This window comes from Phyllostomus discolor, chromosome 6 (genome assembly GCF_004126475.2).
Source record: "Phyllostomus discolor isolate MPI-MPIP mPhyDis1 chromosome 6, mPhyDis1.pri.v3, whole genome shotgun sequence".
Taxonomy (NCBI): Eukaryota; Metazoa; Chordata; class Mammalia; order Chiroptera; family Phyllostomidae; genus Phyllostomus; species Phyllostomus discolor.
This window is the reverse complement of record NC_040908.2, coordinates 122,580,003-122,595,504: the sequence shown is the minus strand read 5'-3', so window position 1 is coordinate 122,595,504 and position 15,502 is coordinate 122,580,003. Positions and strand designations below refer to the sequence as shown.

At 39.6% G+C, this 15,502-nt stretch overlaps 1 protein-coding gene and 1 pseudogene across 7 annotated transcripts in view; one reads left to right on the top strand and one right to left on the bottom strand.

Annotated features, from left to right (window-relative positions):
* The window catches only part of STIM1 (stromal interaction molecule 1), a 183,025-nt gene that overhangs the window by 62,197 nt on the left and 105,326 nt on the right, over positions 1-15,502 (bottom strand). For 6 of the 7 annotated variants that reach the window (XM_036028898.1, XM_028516087.2, XM_036028900.1 and 3 more), the window contains exon 2: positions 7,309-7,439. In XM_036028898.1, the coding sequence (XP_035884791.1) occupies positions 7,309-7,439 (131 nt within the window). Of the gene's footprint in view, positions 1-7,308; positions 7,440-12,981; positions 13,007-15,502 lie in introns of those variants that run through there. The other variant, XM_036028899.1, reaches the window with a different exon arrangement.
* LOC114499701 lies at positions 568-1,057 on the top strand (annotated as a pseudogene).

Below are 15,502 nucleotides of genomic sequence, written 5' to 3'. Positions count from 1 at the left end.
AAGCAAGACATTGGAATTAAGAGCTAAATTAAGTGATACAGACTGTGTACTAGAAGACTTAGCACTGAGATGAGAAAGGTCAATGTGGGTAGGAAAGTCACGGAAGGTTCATGAAAAATGAGGCTGCAACATTCCAGAGGACTCCTAAGACTGGTACAGACAGCACCAGGGGTTGGAGGAAGGAGTATGAGAAGTTTATTCCTGGTAAGAACTACCTGAGCAAAGAAAGGGGACTGGGATAAACATGGGCTGACTATGAGACATGAGCCAGAGACAGCAGTAGGAGGTATGTCTTAGAGCACCAATTTTCAACCTTTTCCATCTCATGGCAAGCATAAACTAATTACTAAAATTCTGCGGCAGACCAACATATATTATTTTTTGCTGATCTGACCAAAAAGTAGGTATAATTTTGGTTCATTCACACCAGATGGTTATTGTTGTGCTGGCTGTTGTCATTTTTTTTTATTTGACAACCTAAGGGAAAAGAAATCTGTGCCCCTGACTAAATAGTCAGGTATTGCATGTTTTAAAAGTTCTTGGTTTTTTTCCTCCATGGCTGCTTAAAGACTGACTGCCATCATGAATGACACAGTAACTATCCAGACCAGGAAGTTCGTGACTGAAAGACTATTTTAATGAAAACAAATGGTCATTAACATCCTTCACCCAGGGAAGGCAACAGTACCCAAGACAGAAATTGGGGGAAAACTAGCCAAAATGTGCAAGATCACACCAGATGTCATCTTTGTGTTTCGATTCAGAACCCATTCTGGTTGGCGGTGGCAAGACAAACTGGCTTTAGCATGATTTACGATTACTTGGATTACACAAAGAAAAATGAACACAAACACAGACTTGCCAGACATGGCCTATATGAGAAGAAGACCTCAAGAAAACAGAAAAAGGAATGCAAGAACAGAGTGAAGAAAGTCAGGGGGACTGCAAAGGTCAATGTTGGTGCTGGCAGAAAGGAGTAAAGATTCTTCAGTGACTTCATCTGTGGTGATTATGCAGATTTTTAACAAGAGGATTAATAAACTAAGAACTTTTATGTAAAAAAAAAATTCTTGCAGCACACCAGTTGAAAATCCCAGTTTAGAGAGTTTTAAGAATAAGACTAAGATCAGATTTGAAGGGATGGAATGCTCAGCACAGGAAGTCAAATGGAACTAGAAAAGGAAATCATGCAGAAAGACACAAAACCAAAATGCAGCTTAAGAAGATCATTGACAGCATGCACGAACCAGAGGCAAGGGAACACCGAGAGGTAGCTGCAATTATCTGGATATAAGAAAATGAGGCCCAAAGCCTAAGGAGAGAATAACAATTATTATTAATCATGATAATAACTTTTGAGTATAACTTAGCTACTTAATTTCATCCAAATTAGCCCATGCTGCCCACAGCACAGGGCTTCTCCATCCCTCCCCATATACTACTTTCTAACAAATCCAAGTCCTACTGGCCCTTTGGACATTGCAAGTAGAACTGCTGGATGCTCCCCTCCAGGTTTAGTTCCTCCAGCCCTGACTCTACCTGGTGCTAGATTCCATCCTTCCCCAATTCTCATAGCCTTCCAAGACCTAACATGCTTCTTGGTGGAACAAGGAAAAAAAGGTAAAAAAACAAGTAGATGTGATAACTGTGCTTTAATATGGCTTTGTTGTTCAAAATCCTCTAGCTTTCCAGATGGTCACCTAGATCTTTTGTAAAGTACACAGGTATCTAGGCAGGAGGCTGGGTAAGCCATCAAAGAAGTTGCAGCCACTAGAAATATGTGGTTCTGCTTTGTCCCTACTCCTTAATATCAGCCACTCAGACAAAAATAAAACTACCCCTGCAGAGTGCTGGCCTTAGTCAAGTCAGCCAAGCTGCTGGGGGTGGCTCCAATAGCTGAATGCTGGCATGCCATGGGATGATGAGAAAGCTGATTTGGAATTTTTGCTATACAGGCCAGCCCTCACTATCTGTACCATCATGCTGAGGGTGGAAAAAAACACAGATTTAACACCTACATGTGCCAGACATTAAACTTAGGACTTTGCCTACATTAAATTCTTACAACAGGTAACCCTGTAAAGAGTTACCCTCCTCAAATACCTGAATAAAATGAGGCTCAAAAAGGTGAAGTTATTTGTCTATTTGTCATATAGCCAGTAAGTAGCAAAGTCAAGTTTTGAACATAGGCCCATCTGCATCAAAATGTATGCTCTTTCTGATGACAGCAATAACAATAATAGCAGTATAACAAAAACTAACTTCTCCTGAGCCTTTTCTATGTGCCAGGCATTGTACTAAGTGCTTTATATGCATTATTTTACTTAATCTTTACAACAGCTTCATGAGGTACCTACTATTTGTACTCCTACTGAAGAAACTGAGGCTTAAAGAGAATAACTTTTCTAAGTTTTCAGAACTGGTAAAAGCAGAGCCAGGTTTAAACCTAGGTCTGTGTGACTCTAAAGCACAAACTCTTAACCCTGTGCTATCTTTCTACACAAGACACCACAGGCACTAACGGAAGCGTAAATAGATTTTGCCACTTCCTGGGCTCAGAGTGCTTGCTACCTATTCATTCCCACCCCACAAAAAGTGTGACCACACCCTTACTCAAGACTTCCATCTCAGCCTGAATCCATGCTGCTACAGTGATATCAGTCAGTCATTCCACACAGTGATTAACCATATATTCTGTATCGGGCTCTGCTGGGCATTGGAGAAACAAAGACCAAAAAAAAAAAAAAAAAAAGGTAAGGTCAGTCCCTGCACTGAAAAGGCTCACAATTTGGTGAGAGAAACACTATAGTCAAACAAACATTAAAATACAACTGTCAGGATGCAGGCAGCTTTCCTAAAAATATAGAGGAAAGAGAAAGGGGAAAGTAGCACTAGTGTTCATTGAGCTTGAATTGTACATCAGGTACTATGTTGGGATTTTTTTTGTTTAAATAACATATGATTAAATTAACTTTTGTGGGGAGAGGATAGAGTTCTATGAATCTTAATACATATTTACATTCTTGGATGGTTCCTCATAATCCAGACACATGACAATTCTATTACCCCTCAAAATTCCCTCATGCTGTCCTTTTGTAGTCAAACCCTTCTCATACTCCTAACTCTTGGTAACCACTGATCTAGCCTCCATCCATACTGCCTTTCTCAAAATGTCATATAGATGAAATCAAACAGCTTTCTCAAATAACTTTTTGAGACTGGTTTCCTTCACTCTGAATAATGCCTTTGAAATTCATCTATGCTGTGAGCATCAGTAGTTAATGGTTTTTATTGTTGAGTAGTGTTGCATAGTTTTTTTATCGATTCACATTTTGAGTGACATTTGATTTGTGCCCAGTTTTGGCAATTATGATCAAACCTACTATAAACATTTGTGTACAGATTTTAGTGTGAACATAAATTTTCATTTACCTATAGGGGTACATACTAAGAGGTAGAACTGCTGGGCCACAAAGTAAGTTATATTTAACTTTATAAGAAACTATAAGCAAGAGTTCTAGTGGTTCTTCCTCCTTGTCTAGCACTTGGTATTTTCCATTTTTTAAATTTTAGTCACTGTATTGGACATGTAGTAGTATCTCATTGTGGTTTTAATTTGCACTTCCTTAATGGCTAATAATATTGAGCACGCTTTCACATGCTTATTTGACATCTCTATAATTTCTTTGATGAAATATCTATTGAAATTGTTTCCCATATTTCTATTGAGTTGCTTGTTTTCTATTGTTGAGTTTTGAGAGTTCTTTATTTGTGCTAGGAACTTTTAACAGCACTTTTCTCACTTAATTCTGACAACAACCCTGCAAGAACAGGTATCATTAGCCATCATTCTACCCTGAGAAAATTAAAAGGGGAGTCACTAAACCATTACAATCTGGTCACAATCCTGCCTAATTTCAAAGTTAACTTATTACTTAGTCACCTGGGACTTACAGACCACTAGAATGCAAGCTCTATAAAAGTAAAGATCTTATCAGTTTTGTTCACTATAGAATCCACAGGCCCACAAATAGGGCTTAACAAATAATAGGTATTCAATCAGAATTTGTTTAATGGTGAATAAATACCCTTAATTTTTCATGTAGGCTCCAGAGAAGAAAATAGCACTACTTACAAAGAGCCTGGTCCAATCATAGGACAGTGGTTTTAGGCAGGACCTTGTCTGTCCACCTCAGAATGTCAGGACAACCTGATAGGACCATCCCACTGCAGCTAATGCTTTGCCCATGGGCAGTGTCCCCACCAAGCTCTGAATAGAACATAGGTCATAAATTCCCACACTGCCAGGCTGGTAGAATTCCCTGCCAGCTTAGCAAGAAGGGCACCATCACCAATAGTGGCATCTTGTTCATCTGAAAGTCCCACAATCTACAGCCTTTGCTATCTAGGACAAAAGCAAGCAAAGATGGCACTTGGGCAGCCAAACAAGCTTCCCCATACACGAAAGATATTATAATTTCTATAAAATGCCTGCTGAGTCTCAGTTTACCATAAGCCTAAGTTTATAGCTCACAGCAGAGTAGATACAGCAATTAGAAATGAGAATGAATCAAAGAAGAGACAAGAAGCTATAAGAAAAAATCACAACCATGCATATAGGAATGTAGGCACTGGGGTAAATAGCCCAAGAGATCCTGAAGGCATGCTTTGAATTATCCATAGAAAGTTAACACTCTGCTCACAATTATCTGTAAGAAGACTTACTTCAAAAATGGTCAGAATTTTTCAAGATCTAGTACTGATGTTATAGTTCAAGTTATCTGAAAAACTTACTGATACGAGGCTAAATAAATGAAGACTTAATAGAGTATCCCTTCAGACCTCTACCAAGGTCCTTGGGTAATCAGCAACGCTTTTAAATGGGTCATAAAAATCTCAGTCCTTGATGGCCAGTGCAACCAGGGTTTCCTCTCTGGTGCCTCAGGTTCCTTTATCCAATATTCTAAGCCTTAAGCTGTCCCCAATTTTCTAGTTAGATCCTGAACTTCAAGGCTGTCTCATATGTGGTTAGGCTGACTTAAGCACACATTTTGCTAACATTACTTTCACTTTCATATACAGTAGCTTGTGACTGATCGTGAAAACCCAGACAAGCAGGCTACTCTCACCACCACAGGCCTGAAATTGTAGCGAGAACATCTGAAGCCAAGGCGGGCAGAAGCTATGCTGAAAAAGAACAGCTCGCCACTGGCGCAGAGCAGGGTGACAGCTTTTGTGTTATTTTAGAACAGTTTGTGCTGATGAGCTTTTTGTTGTGGTAACATTCCTCTAAAAAGAACATTTTCTTCCTCCTCTCATTTACAGAGCAATTCAGCAGAACATGAAAAAAAAAGAGGGAAGGGCAATGACAACAATATCCAGGAATTGGTGGATCTTGGATCACATCACCTTAACTGTTAGGCCATCCGTTGCCCAGTCCTGTGGCTAGGCCCCTGGAGGGAGATCAGGACACCTCTGTCTTCATTCATCACCAGACACATGACTCTATTTTCGGCAGAGACAAAACTGGGTCCTGTGAGGACCAGTGACACTTCTACATGTGGCCAAAAGTTTAGACATTTTCATCATAGTTGTTGTCTTTTCCCAAGAATTTGTAACTGCCAGGTTCAAGAAGTACACGTAGCTCAGCCTGGCTGCCTGGGCCCCACTTTCTTTTCCCGGTTTTTGTACCGCAGTTTTCTACCACAGTGACTGTCTAACCAAACATACCCACGTCCACATCTTCACTCACCCTTGTTCCCTAATGCTCAGGCTACCCTACCCCTTCCACTCTACCCAAATTCTACTTTTCCTCCAGGAAATCTATTTTTTTTTCCTCTTATAAATCCCTTATACATTATCTAGTTCAACCCAATACAAGGATCCCCTCTGCTGACCAGTCAATGGTGTGCTATGTTCTACTTGCTCATATTTAGTGACAGAGAGTTAACTACCCACCTACCAAGAAAGCCCCTTCTATGAGGAGCTAGTGCCACTAGGCAATTCTTTATTCTAGAAGAATACACCTATCTTTTGCTTTCCCTACACTGGTCCTGGCTCTGTCCTTAGAATGAGAGAAACGATATAGCAATACTTAACAGCATGAACTTTAAATCAGGTCTGTGCTCACACCCAGTGTGTACTTGAACAAAATGCTTAACCTTTCCAAGGCTCCAGTCCTTGATAATAATATCAATGCTATGCGGCTGCTAAGAAAGTTAAAAGAATAACTATGCACAGAGCTTAGCACTGTACTTGGCATAGCATAAGCATTTAATAAATGATAGCTACTGCTTGATTTTCATTGTTATCATTGTTGTATAGTCAGTCTGATTCCTCCACTTATAATGTTTTTGAAGATAGAAATTATATTACCTGAGTTGTTTCTTTTTCAGGCTAAAGTTTCTTCACTAGAGTATAAATTATATGAGGACAGACGTATTTGTCCTTTTTACTGCCACATCCCATGTCTAGAATAGTGCCTGGCACACACATAAAAGACACTTACAAATACTGACATAAAGGTGAGCTAAGCAGCAGGGTGGAGAGACTAGGGTTACCTCCTCCCTCATGATATACACCCTATTGCTGTTAAAGATTTGGTACAGCTTGGCAGCTTCACCAAACTGCTGGTTCATGTTGAACCTGAAATCAACTGAAACCTTTCAATCTTCTCACACATGTTGACTCTGTACTCTGGGCTCTGTGGAATTGGAGCTGTAGTAATGCCAAAAGGTGAAACAATAATAGACCTTTTTCCATTTAGAGATTCCTTTTGCTTTTACTATCTGGGCCACTCAACTGGCTCCCAGCAATTATAGGTTGGTATTCAGAAAGATCTTTCTAGGACCATTTGTTTCTTCCTCCCAAATAAAGTATAAGCTCCTAGAGGGCAAAATCTGTCTTGCGTTCTCTCCCACATACCAACACAGGGCTGAGCACAGAGTAAGAACAGGCTGGTGCCCTCTGTCTATAGCAGGATTACAATAAGGATTCTGGAGAACTTTTAGAGACCAAGCTTGGGGCTCCCTCTCCCTCTCACACAGCACAGCTCAGTTAGTGTTATACTACTAGTAGGTAGAAGAAAGGGACCCAGTCCAGGCACAGATGCAGACATAAGGCCTGCACTCTGACCAGCAGCTCCTAGCAGTCTGCTCTGCTGAGAATCACCTCCCCTGACAGGGACAAGTTCCTAGAGAACAAGCCAGTACCAAAACATCTCTCCATAGGGAACAGTCCATCTAGACAACTTTCAGGGGCTGTTCACACAGGAAGAGAGGAGAGCCACAGTAGGATGAGAGGGCTCACCTCATCACTTTCTTCCACATCCACATCACCATTGGCATCATCATCCATCAGCTTGTGGATGCTGCGGACTGCATCGAAACTGAGTTTCTCATCTTCACTGTGGCACAGGAGCTTGTCGATCCGGCAAAACTCTGTACAGGAAAAGCAAGAGACAACATTACCAAGGCTGCCACCCAACCTTTATTACCCACCTGTCTCAGGGACCTTAGCTTCTAGCACATGACTCCTCATGTAGCCATTTAACCAACTATTTGTACAGTGAGGAAGCTGTTTCATCTAGCCTTTAACTGCCTCCCCAAGGATATGCTGAGCTCCCCCATTTAAATACAATATTTTATCATCCTTATAGTCCCCTTGCAGGGAAGTTGAGCATAGAACCGGCAGTACACTGGGATCTAGACAAAAAACATGAATAGGTAACTCAGAAGAAAAAATATTTAGCCCTGGCTGATGTGGCTCACTGGTTGAGTGCCAGCCTGCGAACCTTAGGGTCACCAGTTCTATTCCCAGTCAGGGCACATGCCTGGGTTGCGGGCCAGGTTCCCAATAGGGGGTGTGCAAGAGGCAACCACACACTGATGTTTCTCTCCATCTCTTTCTCCCTCCCTTCCCCTCTCTAAAAAATAAATAAATAAATACAATCTTTAAAAATATATTTAAATGAGGAAAAAGACAAATGGCCAGTGAACACAGGAAAAAGTTTAACCTCACTAGTAATCAAAGAAATACATATTCAGATGAAATATTATCTTTAATCAGTCAATAAACAAATGTAAATTAATACAATATTTCTGGAAACAGGAAAAATTCTTCTCCATTCCAATGCCAGAATATATAGTTTTCCTTTTTGTTCTTTTTGTCACCGCTGGGACATATAATGCCAGCCACAAACCAACTTGGGAAACTCTTCACATCACAGGCCTTCCCACAGGCAATTACATTCAGGAAATATCTATCATAAATCTGAAGCCCTAAGCTCATCTGATAAACCGGTCTGGGAAGTCTGGAGTGCAGCCTCCTCTGCCCACCATCGCACACACTCACTCATGCAGAAATAAAACCAGCACAAGAGGCTAGGCCACCCTAGTTCTTTCATGACATCTAATCCTCTCGTACGAACCTGGAAGACACACAGCCCGACGGATGCATACAGCAGAATCTGGAATCTAGTCTTAGCTCTATCATGTGACTCTATGGAGATGACTTCCTTTCTCCAGGCCTCAAATTCATTATTTGAAAAAGACATTTTAATTACAGTTTTTAGTATTTTCTCCAATTCTCAGATTATAACATTCCTCTTTCCTTTGACCCTGAGCTTGATAACTACTTTCTAGGCAAAATACTCTTCAGATCACCTCCAAAGACATTACAAGAAAGACCCTGACTTCCTAGATAATGGAAGATGCTAGGGTAATAGGAGAGAAAGCAAAGACAGGGTATGGAAGCTGCTGCTCTGAAGCCTTGTAGAAGGCACTAATCAAAGACCTAAAACACTCTAATCCATTTAATCATTTACTGGTCTGCTGGTCAGACAGTGACAGGACTAGACAGATTGCCTGCTACACTTGCTAGTTACTCAAATCCTTTTCGAAATGAGGAAGGGTCATAATTAAAAAAATGTTAAGTGTCTCAGATGTGATTCAATAAAAATATGTTGAATATTGAAGTTCATGGGTGTTAACTGATGTGCCCAAATTCCAAGGCAGCTGAACAGCCACAGAGAGAGCCCAGGTCTACTGATTCTCAGGCCAGCATTTCACCTGACTGCCTTTATGCCACGGTGACCAGATAACTTTAGGTTGATTTCATCTTCTGGAAGCCACAAATGGTAATATTAGTAAGAAGCTCACTGAAGAAATGGCTTTATATTAAGAAAAAAATAGTAAGATAAATGGTATGCATACAAAAGAAGTACCTCCATGTATGCTTATATTCCTCTACATCTGTCCTGCTAAGCTAGGCGGGGGGTGAGGGGGGGGGGCAAGGGGGAAGGGGTGGTGGGTGCTGAGGGAAAGGGTAGAATATAACCAAAGATTAAGCCATTGTTTCTCAACTTGCTCATCAACAAGAGCTCTTGTCATGACTGTTTCATTCATGGACTCCTATCCTACCCATCCAAAAAACTGCAACAAAGCAATAGGTAACGACTAATTCATAAAGAACACAGCACTAAGATTAGCACAACCAACATAACATTGTCCCACCTTTATTCTTGTTTCTGTATGACCCAAAGGCACATATAATTGCCCATCATAGTTTTCTGATCAGCATATAATGCATCCATTTAAACATTTATTGAGTGCTGTTCATATGTCGGGCTCTGTAATCAGGGTGGGGTGTAAAGAGATGAATCAGATCTCATCTTTGCTCTCAAAGAGCTGAAAGAGAGGGAGACAGGTGATTAAAACACTATGTGCTAAGTGCTATAATAGAATTAAGGTCAGCAAACTTTTTCTGTAAAAGACTAGACAATAAAAAAAATAGGATTTATGGGCTATATTGTCTCTGTGGCAACTATTTAGGTACTATCATTGAGCATAAAAGTAGCCATAGACAAAACACAAGTAAATGAATTTAGCTGTATTCCAAAAAAACTTTATTTACAAAAACAGGTGGTGGGCTGAGTAGCCCCTGGGCCATAGTTTGCTAACCTCTGTTCTAGAAAACCTTTGGTAGCACCCCTGAACCACAGTGAACTGACAGATTTCTGACCCAAAGGAAAGAATCTCAATCTTTTCATTAGCCTGCATCCACACACAGGTTTATCCTAAGTAAAGCACAACTCCTAATGGGCTTTTTAAAATAATAGAAATAGTTTACTAAGTTTGAGGGACTGCAGGTCTCTAGGTTAGGCACCTGAAATCAGCCAGGCCTTTTCCCATAAGCCTATGGCCAGTCCAGGAAGTTTAGGCTTCAAACAACAGGCTCTGATTTGTAACCTGATCAAACAGACAGGTGACCTTTGCTGCTGGCATCGTCTGGCATAGAGAAGGATTAAAGGGACTGAAGATGAGAGAGCATAAAATCTTGATATCCTGTAAGGCTGTAGAATCCTGTCCAAAATTCTCAAATAAGTCCTTCAATCAAGCATTTCCTAGGCTGCCTCTCTTTTCTGAGACCTTCTCTACCTTATTTTTTACATTCTAATCTGGCAAGGTTTCCCACAGCCATCTAGGAATACCTTAGATTTAGGTCCACCTATTTAGCAACACATTATGACATCAATGAAAGTCCTGGTCTTGGAGTCAGAACACATATGTCAAACTCCCAGCTTCATCAGTCACAACCATAGAATATTGGACAAGTTGTTTAACTTCTCTCAGACTCCAATACCTCATTTGCAAAATGAGGCAAAATAATTTATTCCTGTTGCATAGAGATTTTGTGAGAATTAAATAAAACCACATTTGTCAAAACACCTAGCAGAGGGCTTGCATAAAGCAGACATTCAATACATTTGTAGTTTCCTTCTTTCCTCCCAGAGCAGCAAGTGAACAACTCCCATCTCCTGCTAACTTCAGCCACTTCTCTTGTCAGACCATGGAGAATCAAATATATAGGCGGTACAGTCCAATTAAATTGATCACTCACGCATTCTAGGTGGGCTGGCAAGTGACTCTGACTCCCACAACAGTTACATCTATCATTGGTAACATTTTTCCTACTGTGTTGCAGTTTCCTGTTTAATTTGCCTTCCCCATCAGACTCTGACTTCTTTAAGGGCTTAGGAACATGTCCCAAGCAGCAAGCAAAAGTCAGTTCTTGGTAGATGCTCAGTAAATGTTTTTTTTTGTTTTGGGGGGTTTTTTTGAATGAATAACTAAATGCCAACTCCACAATTATATATACAATTTTCTAGGCAGAAAAGAGAAGAATTCAAAGTAGAGACAATACCATAAAACCAGGTTTTGTCATTTTTTTACCTTAAAACCCATTTACACAATTAAAAATTTTAAATACCAAAGCTGTTTGATGTGTATCATATTAAAAATTAAAACACAAATTCTAGTATTTAGCAATTAATTCATTTTAAAACAATAAATCTCCTCTGTTAATATAAATAATGTGTTTTTATAAAAATAATTGTTTTGGGGAAAAATATCATGAGAAAGATAGAACTGTTTTATAGTTTTGCAAATCTCTTTAAGTCTGGCTTAATAGAAGACAGCTGCAATCTTATTATATGTTTCCTCATTTAATGTCTTGTTTTATTTGAAGATCAAAACATAGATATGCAGTTGGAAAAGGCAAGAGTATTTTAACAACCTTTCAGATAACAATGGACGTTCTTCTCGGATACTACACCAAAACTCAACAAGTAGTAGGTTTATTAAAGGTTAGTTGCAGTGCAAAATCTGAAACTACATGGATGAGCTTTTTGTATCTATTACATTAAAATCCGTTGGCCTATCTTGTACTTTGAACAGATCCATGCACGATTTTGTAACATAGTGCACTCATCATTTAGAAACTACTAATTCAATGGGTTAGGCAGACCTTCTAAATTTAAAACAGTTCATTTATATAATATCAAAATAATCACGATTATTAATAACACCACTGATTTCATCGGAAAAGCTTTAAATTTGGGGACGCTGTCCAATTCACAGTGGCAGGCACAAATTTCCTAAAATTCTAATTTTCAATTAAAAGCTGAAATTTTAGCATTGGCAACAAATACTATCAGTTTTTTCCTTGAAGCAACTCACTTCATTCATTTTCAAGAAAATGTCTGCCAAATATGTGTTATATGTTAAAGTAAAAATAGCATTCCCTGAAAAAAAAGAAAAGGTAGTTCAGTTCGCAACTCAATCACACAAACACTATTCCTTGAGATAAACATCAAACTTCTACATGCAGAAGTGTGTTATGCTTACCTTCCTGTTTCATCACACACGATACTAAAGAGACGTGTATTCATGGAATACAATAAAATTAACACATTTTTACTTCGTTATCAAAAACTTTTTAAAAAACAACTGAGAGTGCCATGAAGTTGAAGAATACAATAATTACTAGCACAGGTTTTTGCCACTGCTCTGATTCCTGTTACGGTGTTAGCAGTTGTCCCTACTAATTGCTTTTTCACCATTAATGCAGATGTACACACAGTGGAAAAAAGCAAATAGCATCTGAGCATTATAATTAAAACGGCTTTAACCTTCTGGGCCCCCAAAAATATCTTGGTGACTCCCACGGGTCTGCAGACTACACTTTCTTAACCACTGGCAGATAAAACCACAAAGTCCTTTTCTTTATGTCCAAATTTTTTCTTCTTCCTCCAAACAGAGTTAATCATTTACTGTTGAATGGTCCCAAGTACTTTGTACATAGCTTTGCTACATTAATTCTCATGCTCTGAGTTGTTTGCATGCCACATCCAGAAAAGGGCAAGGACTAAGTGTGACTCAGTCTATGCCCCAGAGCCCCATATGGCGCCAACAACATATGCCCTGTCAAGCATAAAATCAGTAAATGCTGGCTGAATGAATGAGTGCACAAAAGGATGGATTCATAACAAACCATATCTCTCCAAAAGGCAAGAGAATTCTTGAGTACAACCCACCAATTCCCACCACCAATATCCACCATCCACCTAATAATGCCTCTTCTCTCCCAGCCACTTTCATTTCTCATCACTGAACAGAAACTCATCCCCCAGAGAACACATACCTGTAGGCATGCAAAGCAGAGCCACTGCAGTTGAGCCTCACAATGGATTGTCTGATGTGAGACACAAGCCCAAAGGGAAAGAAGTAAGAGAAACAGCAGTCAAGAAAGATGGTACATATTAGGGTAGAGAAAGGGCACTGTAGAGGTCGGACTATTCCTCAGCACTTGGTTGAAACCTGAGGGGAATCTGGAAATTGCTAAATTTTACCAACAGGGGTCTCATTTGTGAGAATAATTTCTCCTGCTTCACCCTCCACCTCCCCAGCTAGGACTGGCATGCTCTACAGTGACTCAGAATCCACCCTTGCCCTGAGAAAGGCCATCAGGAATGCTAGTTATAGGTAGTGCTAGTGCATACCAGCTGAATCTCTGTCCAAGTCATCTCCCTACTTAAAGCCCTCAAAAGTTTCTCATTATTCTTAAGATAAAGTTCAATTACAATTATGAAAAGTGTTATAAATGAAAACTATAGGGTGACTGAAAGGCCAAGAGGTCATTTGCCACCTGCTGGTGTCATATCCAACAACTCCTTCAGCTTCGTGTGATCCTTCTCTGATGTGCCTAGTTTCTTTCCTCTTTTGCACACAGCCCAGTGGTTCTCAACTCTGGCTGCATACTGGACTCATAGGGAGCTCTTAAATTGCTGATGCCCAGGCCCCATCCAGGACAAATTTAATCAGTATCTCTATGAATGGGACCTAGGTATGGGTTTGGTTTGGGGAAGTGGGGAGGGTTTTTTTTGTTTTCCTTTAAGACATAACATACATACAGTTAAGTACATAAATCAATATATGGATCATATGTATATATCCATGCAACTACCATTAAAATCAAGATACAGAACATTCCCAACACTCCAAGAAGACTTCCTCCCTCTTGCCCCTTTACCATCAATATGACCATGACTATGACCCACCCTCTCCCCTGGCAACGGTAACCACTACTCTTGACTTTTACCTCCATAGATAAGCTTTGCCTGTTCTTAATATTTATGAAAATGGTGCATGTATCTTTTTCAAGATACAGCTGCATGCAATAAAATGCCCCATTTTAAGTGTACAGTTCAATGTTTGACAAACATACACATTTGCATAACCACCTCCCCAATAAAATATAGAACATTTTCATTACTCCAATTCGTTTTCCCTTGACCCTTCACCGTCAGCTATCATCCTCTCCCCCGCACAACCAGTGATCTGATTTCTATCATTATGAATTAGTTTTGCCTGTTCTAGAACTGCAAATAAGCATAATCATCAGTATGTTTTCTTTTGTGTCTGGATTCTTTTGCTCAGCATGATTTGAGAGTCAACCATGTTGTCATGTGTATCAACAGTTTGCTCCATTTTATCACTGAGTAGTATTCCACTGAATGGATATACCAAGTTTGTTCATCCATTCACCAGTTTTTACTATTACAAATAAAGTGCTATGAAGATTCATGTACAAGTCTTTGAGTGGAAAAAGGCTGTCATTTTTCTTAAGTTAAAATGAGTTCTCATTTTTTTAATTTATTGATTTTAGAGACAGGAAGGGAGAGAGAAGAGAGAGGGTGGGGGGAGAGAGAGGGAAATATCGATTTGTTGTTCTATTGTTGTTCCACTTATTATGAGTTCATTCACTGGTTCTTGAACCTGCAACCATGGCATATTGGGATGACACTCTACCAACTGAGCTACCAGGCCAGGGCAAGTTCTCATTTTTATCTTGAGATCCACTTGGAGTGGTCTGCTAGGTTATATGATAGGAATATGTTTAACTTTTTAAATAATGTTGAACTGTTTTCCAAAGTAGTTGTATAATTTAATACTTCCAACACTAATCCCCAGTATGAAGTGTCAGTCCTATTGCTTCATATACTCTCTTTTACTTGGTGATGCTAATGTACAGCCCATGTTAAGAACCACCTAGAATTCCTCTTTATGTGAAATGCTCTTCGTTCCTTCTTGACCTGCAAACTCTGACTGAAGCTGCTGGTCTCAATTTAAATACTTTTTCTTCAAAGACTCCTTCCTTGACTCATCCCTCCCAAACTGGTTTAGGTCTGCATGATACATTCTCCAAAGCACCTATAATATTTTTCATTTATAACCCTTTTCACAATTGTAAATATTAGTATGATAATTCATTTATTGTCTGTTTTCTCCACTAAACTGTAAGCTCCATGGCAGCAGGAACGATGGCTGTCTTCTTTATGCCTGAACCCTGGCTTCTAGCCAACACCTAACACCTAGCGAAGTCCCTGCTGTAACCACTGGGCTTCAATAAACATTTGTTGAATGAACAAATGAATTCCTGGAAAAATGTTTCACGAAGGAACAAATTCAAACAGTGATAATAATCCAGTTCTTGCTCACAAAAAGCACTAGAATTAGCACAGTATATAAATTACAAAGACACAGTAAAATATGTTAAGAGGCAAGAAACCAGAATAGCAGGATATATCACCGTTTGAACAGGTAGAGGACAGTAGGTGCAGAAGCGAGAGCAAGCCAAGCAGAGCAAGCCCAAGAGCAAGAAG